Below are 7,690 nucleotides of genomic sequence, written 5' to 3' on the forward strand. Positions count from 1 at the left end.
CCTCCTCTAGGGACGATGGGGTTCCTCCTCTAGGGACGATGGGGTTCCTCCTCTAGGGACGATGGGGTTCCTCCTCTAGGGACGAAGGGGTTCACTACATTTCATGAACTAGAAAACTTATTGTCTAAGTGGAAAGTTTAATTTAATGCCAGTGATGAAGCAAAGGCTGGAGGGATTCATCCTCTGGTGACCATGAACCTCCTCACCACATACAATAACTTGTGGTAACTACAGGTGAAATGTCTTGACCCAGATGTTTTGGGGTTCTGGTGGCATCACCATGGGAACTGACGACACTTTTCACTGCTTTCTGGTGTTAGTGGTTAGTTAATAATTCATCATTCCTAGAACCTTACAGTAGATAGTTGACGGCTTAAAGCTCATTCAAATCAAGTGTTTGTACATGTGCTCCAAACCTCATCTGTGCACCAATGAACAGCATCACGGGTCAGTGAGGACACGAGGAACCGATTTGGTAATCTGGCCCGTTAGTTGCAACCTCTCAACAGCCTGCTTTTTAAAATGCGATTGGTCGTAAATGAGCTGAAACGTCAGAAAACACCAGAATGATCCTTTAACTCTTGAACCTCCAGGCTGCTTCATGCAGTCAGTGCTGACAGACTCAGTCCCTCTGCCTCCAGTGAATGATGAGCGGTGGTCTCAAACAGTCACACCTGCAGCTTGAGACACGCAACACTTGTCTCCTAACTAAGGCCCCTCTTCCCGATCTGAATGCTTCTCGCGAGTCCGTTCTCGAGGCTCAGCAGCACTTCCTCCCTCTCTTCCTGCGGTCTCGGTCTCTCTGGGCGTTGATGTTGACCGTGTCCTTCTCCCGCTCTCGCTCCCTCTCCGCTCGGTTCTGGCTCTGCTTCTTGGCCCGGAGCACCATGTGAGTGAAGGTCATGAACATCTAAAGGAACAAACAGAACAACACTCAGGGGCCAAGTCACTAAACATGTGATCCTCACAGCACCAGTGAAGAGTGAAATGCTCCTTTAAATACGCTGCAGAAAGAGTTATTGGAAACTAAACAATTTTTCACTCTTTTTATTTGTTTTGTGTTTATGACAAAAAAATAATTTGACTAAAATGACAGCAGTGTTTTTATTCTTCCATAAAAACAAAGAGTCAGCGAGTGTTTCTGAAAATGAGAGAAGCATCTTCACCGATATGAAAATAATCTGCAGATGAATCGCTCATAAGAATAAGAGCATCCCTGATGTTTTCAGGAGGAAAACATGACTACACTTTAGTCATCAGAATAATGTGTTTAAGTGAATATGAAATCATATTAAAGTTACCTCTTCTACGTTAATGTTCTCTTTGGCACTGGTCTCAAACACACGGACCCCCATCGACTCCCCAAAACGCACTGCATCCTGGGTATCCACCCGTTTCCTGGCTGGGTCGTCGTTTTTGTTTCCCACTGAGAGTGAAGAGAACAAATGATCTTTTAGACTTCTGCTCCTTCAGCTGCTACACGCTCACCTTTATACTGGTTCACATCAAATCACATGAAGAGACTCAAACCAACCAGGGATTTTACTTTCTACAAGTACTCACTGCGTCGACTTCCACTGATGTCATACTTTCATACCTGGGTGTCATTAAAATAAACAGGCTTCATTTTCTTTTGAACACACAGGAAGTCGTTCTGATTCACCGACAGGAACTTTGGCTTAAATCACTACCAACACTGGAACCTACTATTAATACGAAGTATGACATTATACATTATGAATTATAGAGCATGCCAACTGCATAGTTTGTGAGAAAGGATGTTTACTCGATCAGCAAGAATCTCCGAGTCTGAGACGTGAGCTCACTGGACGAACTCAACCGGCCCAAAATGTATTGCGGCTCTTCAGACGGTCCAACGGTGGACAACGAAGCCCCCAGAAGAGCGCTGGGTTTCAAAGGCTAACTTTACATCGTTACAAACGGTGTAATTACAGATTACAGTTAACAAGAACGAGGCTGGACTGAGGGCTGGGAGGCGGAGTCAGAGGAAACACTAGTGTCCTTCTCTTCAGAGACATGGTTGAGGAAGATCACCAGGAGATCACCAGGAGATCTGGGTCATTTTATACTCACAAGTCAAACTTTATGCATCATTCGACACCCGAACGACTTTCATATGAATGAACGGGGCGGGGCCAGTATGTACTACATATCGAGTCAGTATGTACTACATATCGAGTCAGTATGTACTACATATCGAGTCAGTATGTACTACATATCGAGTCAGTATGTACTACATATCAAGTCAGTATGTACTACATACTGCCACACAGATTAATGAGACAACACTTCATCGAGCAGATAACATGAACATGGGATTTACATTATTATACACTAGAATCTCTCAGACTGACTCTAACAGGGTGCACTCACCCAGGATCTTGCAGACGTTGTCACAGTTCTGGGAGATTTCATTTAACCACCTCTTAACATTCACAAAGGACTCTGGATTGGTCACGTCGTAGACAATAATGACCCCGTGGGTGTTCCTGTAGTACCTGGACCAGAGGAGAGAGGAACCTGAGTGACCCGAGTGAAACACCAGCTGGACTAAAACCTAGAACCAGTTGTTAGTGTGGATATTTACGTTGACGTGATGGTTCTGAACCGCTCCTGACCCGCCGTGTCCCAGATCTGCAGCTTGACCCGCTCTCCATCGATGTCGACTGTTCGGATCTTAAAGTCCACACCGATGGTGGTGATGTAGCTGCCTGCAGGAGACCAGAGGACATCCAGCAGCTGCATGACCGACACCCTGAACTGCACTTTCAGCAGCATCAACGCTCAGATGACCTCACAGATTGTAAACAACCACAATTTTACTAAATGTATTATAAATGTATAAGGTAAACATTAAGATTATAACCCAAACTATGTGTTATAAATGACACTAGCAACTTGTAGTTTAAACTTCAGACCTACATTCTTACCAGTTGAGCATGAACTCAGCTTCTCTATACAGTCTCTATTGACTTCCATTAAAACAAGCTTGTAGACGTGAAACATCATCCTGGACTCTGCAGATCTGAGCAAAGACATCACTGAATAAAATGGGACCATAGCTGATAGATGCAGGGGCCACAAACTAACATGCTTAAAACATGTAACTTCAGTAACAGCGTCACATGAAGACGACATGGTTCCTCATGAAAAACCTCTCGACACAGCAAGATGATCCATGACTGCAACACGAGGGGTCAAATGATTCAAGATGTTCAAATAGATAAGGTTTTGTTATACAACAGCTCATATTAACGGCAACCTCGTTAGAATATGTGAGAACATTTAGAATTAAAACTACAGAGGCAAACAGGATGTCAACATTATGATGTGTAACATATGAAAGAGTCACACACAGTCTGGACCAATCGTACATTGGGTTTGTGCCTGAGAGAAACTTCTAGATAAATGGAAACTGGTGAATGTAAGTTCTCCTAAGTGACTCTTACTGAAGAACCAACACGTTCCTACGAGTGCTTCTTGCACGAGGCCCAATGTGTTTGAGGAAGTCAGCGTTCTGTATGTCCACCCTTCCCCCAAATGTCTGCATGTTGTCCAAACTGTCCGCTGAGGACATAAACGAGGAGACCTGATAAAAAGAGGAACCTGAGGGTTCGAGTCCAGTTCGGACTCATTTCCCGCCAATAAACACGAGGCGTTCACTGTCGTTGGACATGCGGTAACTCACCAGAGAAGGAGCTGTCTGCGAAGCGGAGCAGAAGGCTGCTTTTCCCCACATCTGAGAGGGAAACACATCAGAGGGACAAGGTGAGCACGTACACAACCAGGACATGAATGTGACCGGGCCAGTCACGTCTCCATTCACTAAGAGAAGATGAGACCGTTCCATCCTGACTCACGGCCTCCTGCATGTTCTGTCATAAAACACAGGAGGGGCAGCAGAAGTGAAACCAGTAGCAATGAGGGGAAAGGTTGTGCGATTAAAACGAGACTACAGTCCTGTGGAAACTTGTTCTGAGGAGACTTGACAAACCAGTATGAAGCAGCAGCCGGCTGGGAAATATCAGTTCATCTCTCAAGATATGAACATGAAGCAGCATCTGTGTGACCGCAGAGGAAAACTCTGAATTATTGTATCTGCAGGTAAAGAGGAAAACGCTTCACATTGCATTAGAATAGCACGACTCATCAATGTTGATCATTTGTTCCACATTACTTTGGAGTCCCAGAAGTGATCAAATGCAACTGATGAGTCAGAACATCAATAAATAACATTAATATAACATAAAGTATTGAAATGTTTGCTAAATCAAGACTAGGAACACAAGCCAAACCATGAATCTATGTCTTTAATACTACAAACCACTTTGAAGTGTCTGCAGTTTGAAGCTGCAGTTTAAGGTTCGCTGCTTCATGAACAGTGAACCAGCCGCTGGCTTGAACTGGTCCTCACCGCCGTGGTTCACTTCTTCATCACAGAGTTCACCGAGTCAGAGACAGCGGGTGACTTGTAGTCGTGGTGAAGCTGGAGGAAGTCATCAGCGACTGCAATCTAAATGTTGAATCTTTGATCTTCTTAAGAAGGACAGAACTCTGTGAACTCTGCCATGTCGTCTGTTCGTGTCACTTGTGGGACTCCAAACACAACCTGCTTTGACTTCAGATTAACCTTAAAAGAGTAAAGAGATGTACTCACTGGAGTCTCCGATGATGAGCAGTTTAAAGAGATGATTGTAGTCCTTCCCTGCCATCTGGAAGGCGTCTCACTGGATCTCCACGTAGAATCAGTTTCATAGGAGGAGGAGATTCTCCTGATCCCCCCACAGCGGTCCGGTTTCCTCCACCTCCCGATGCTACGAGCTCAGAGCAGCACAACAGTTTGTCCAAAGATCCCCGAGCCAATAAGAGGACATTCCAGTTGAATTTCTGCACTTTTGTAGCTTTTGTAGTTTTATCCCGTTAACCTTCAGACGCTCACGTCATCCTCGCAGAGGAGCCACAGCAGCCGGCAGAAAACGGAGCGCTGCTGCAGAGTGCTGCGTTCATGGTTCATGCGGCCACGTGCTTCCACCTTAGTTCCAGTTCCACCCAACAACGCTCCAGCGGGGGGTTTCCAACTCGAGACGACTCATCGGTTTTGACATTCACAGTAGTGTCAGTGCAGCGTGGACGCTCCCTCCTCCCGCCCTCATTGAATGCAGCGTCTTCACAGATAAAGGCCACACGTGATCGGGGGGGTTTGGCACTTTGTGGTTGTTCCTCTGACGATCATGAATTCAGTTATTGTCCTGAGCTTCTCCACCACTCACTCATTAACTCCAACCCTTCAAAATAAAATAAAGAAGCGAGAAACAGAGACGTTCCTCTTCTCCTCTGCTGAGGTTCCTTCAAGCTGGTCTCTGATCTCTCTTCACTTCCTCCGGTGTTTGGGTGACGAGTCGATGAGATCTCACTTCAGTTTAAAGAAGGTGCTAAAAGAGAAAAGAAGAAGTTAAAGAAAACACTTCAAATCAGACCGTTAACCGCTGAGCAGAGGAACGAATTACATTTACAAGTACTTCAGTACAAAATGTATACTTTCACTCCATCTCAGAGGTACATGTTGTACTGTTACACTGTACTCCATCTCAGAGGTACATGTTGTACTGTTACACTGTACTCCATCTCAGAGGTACATGTTGTACTGTTACTACACTTGTCTGACCGCTTCAGTTACTTTGCAGACGACAGGTTTTCGTATCTCCAGATGAAGATAAATTAACTCTTTAAAAGCCTCTTGGATCAGATGTTAAATTCATCATCACAAAGCTGAAAACAGTTTGTTGTTTTTAGAGGTACGAGGTTCTCACAGGACAGAGACAAACATGAGGATCTTATGGAATAAGATGCAGTGATGTAGATTAAACATCTACAGCAGTCAAATGTAAACCACTGACAGGGAGCAGTACTTCCTGTACATTTTGATTATAATAATAATAATAATAATAATAATAATAATAATAATACGCGTTTAACTTGAATGCAGGACTTGTAGTGGAGTAACTTCACAGTGTGGAATTTGTACTTTTACTGAAATACATTGCCATTGTGATGATCAGTTCATTTTTGGGTGCTGTATGTCCTCCTGCTCCTTAAACAGCTGAGTCACTAAATATAACTTCCTCCTGGCTGAGTGCTGTCACTGCCTCCTCACGCGGACAGAGATCAGGACGTGACAGCAGCAGCTCGCTGAGCTTCACCAACGTTGGGACAGTTTTCCATGAAAACAGGAAGACCTGCAGGACCTTGATTATGATTTGTATGTCAGCAATAATAAACGCCTTGTTTAAATACAACCCTACATCGTGTTGAGTCTTGCATTAGTCATCATTCAATTCGGCTCATTTGAAATCTCCCAAATCTGCACTTATTTAAGTACAGATAATTATTCCCTCAAAGTTTAAATCAATACATAATTAAATATCTAGATATGACGAATTGAAGAACGACACCTATTGTTTGAGACAAAAAATAAAAATGAATTTAATATGGGGTGTTAGCGCTTAACGATGGACAAGCAGGTTTAATTCCACATATATTGAAGGTAGTCTGGTGTAAGAGCACGAGACGACATCGACCAGTGGCTCTACAGGTCGACCAACAGAACGCTCATCCACAGCACCGCCGGTTTAACGGCAGTGAGACTAACGTTGAATCCGCCGGTAGTTGAGACTAACGGCGAGGTTTGTAGGCGACGCTGACCAACAACTCACATTGAGGGAACGATGCGCCAAACTTCCGGTTGAAACCTCCTATTTTTCGGATATCGGATGTAACGATAGTGTTCTAAGCCTGTTTGTTACTTTTACTGATATGCGAGTAACGAGTTACTTCACGTTCTTCAATTCGGCAAACTTTAAAAACACTAATGTGCTCTTATCTGGACGTTAAAACTATTTAAATTACCACCTAAGTTTTGGCTACTGTGACGTTCCGTCGCTGGTTAACGGTAGTGTACTGCACGGGCGCGGTCTGAAAAAAGCGAAACAAGTAAAATGTGATTTAACTTTAAGTTGATTTAAGTCAGCCGGAAGAGCAAGGGTCCCACAACAACTCATAAAACTTGCGATTCGTGTTGAACACGAATCGCATCGATGCTAAGAAGCTGAGAAACGTTTAAACTTTAAGTTTTCTCTCCGCAGTCTGGAGTGACGGGTCTCGGGCCTGTGACGCTGGCCTGCCGCAGTTCACCATGACGTCAGGAAAACTTCTCAGTCCTTCGGAGGAAACTTTGAACCAAACCTTTAAAACTACTTAAACTTACTTGTGGTGCTTTAGTTGTACTCGGTGCTCCGTCACCGGGTCTTGTTGACGTCGTCTGTAGATCACCGCTCCGGTCGGAATGTCTCACCGCGGACCACACCTGTCTGTCTGCAGCTGATGACCCAATCTCATCATCTGATGCTGCGTTCACGTCATGTGGGAAAACTAGATACTGCGGTGTGACTACATTTCTTCTTTTTTTTAAACCTCAATTTGGTCCATAAATAAAGAAGACAGAACAAAAGGTATGACTGATCACATTGTATATATTGTGCATTTTATATTTAACATTTTGTACTGTTATTTTTAGTTACTTGTACCATAATTACTGCTGTTGCAAAATGTCCCCTTGCGGGATCAATAAAGTATCTATCTATCTAAATAAATAATCTATCCATCTATTAAT

At 43.9% G+C, this 7,690-nt stretch overlaps 1 protein-coding gene across 1 annotated transcript; it reads right to left on the reverse strand.

The window, feature by feature from the left end:
* Nucleotides 1-6: 6 nt before the first annotated feature.
* LOC116391600 (ras-related protein Rab-35) lies at nucleotides 7-7,422 on the reverse strand. Its single transcript, XM_031862357.1, has 7 exons — nucleotides 7,286-7,422; nucleotides 4,679-5,453; nucleotides 3,710-3,760; nucleotides 2,609-2,732; nucleotides 2,395-2,519; nucleotides 1,302-1,426; nucleotides 7-910 (listed from the first exon to the last, which is right to left on the reverse strand). Exons 2-7 carry the CDS (start codon nucleotides 4,731-4,733, stop codon nucleotides 761-763), a joined length of 630 nt encoding a protein of 209 aa, XP_031718217.1. The 5' UTR covers nucleotides 4,734-5,453; nucleotides 7,286-7,422; the 3' UTR covers nucleotides 7-760.
* Between the last annotated feature and the right edge of the window lie 268 nt (nucleotides 7,423-7,690).

This window comes from Anarrhichthys ocellatus, unplaced genomic scaffold, assembly GCF_004355925.1.
Source record: "Anarrhichthys ocellatus isolate YVR2014 unplaced genomic scaffold, GSC_Weel_1.0 scaffold26, whole genome shotgun sequence".
NCBI classification, from domain to species: domain Eukaryota; kingdom Metazoa; phylum Chordata; class Actinopteri; order Perciformes; family Anarhichadidae; genus Anarrhichthys; species Anarrhichthys ocellatus.

Bases quoted from the DNA above. Each gene is read 5' to 3' on its own strand.
- LOC116391600 (XM_031862357.1), bottom strand. From the start codon at position 4,733: ATGGCAGGGAAGGACTACAATCATCTCTTTAAACTGCTCATCATCGGA. The intron at 2,733-3,709 runs GTGAGTTACCGC...GGTCTCCTGCAG, and splicing joins CGCAGACAGCTCCTTCTCTG to GCAGCTACATCACCACCATC. The intron at 2,520-2,608 runs GTAAATATCCAC...CCTCTGGTCCAG, and splicing joins TTCAGAACCATCACGTCAAC to GTACTACAGGAACACCCACG.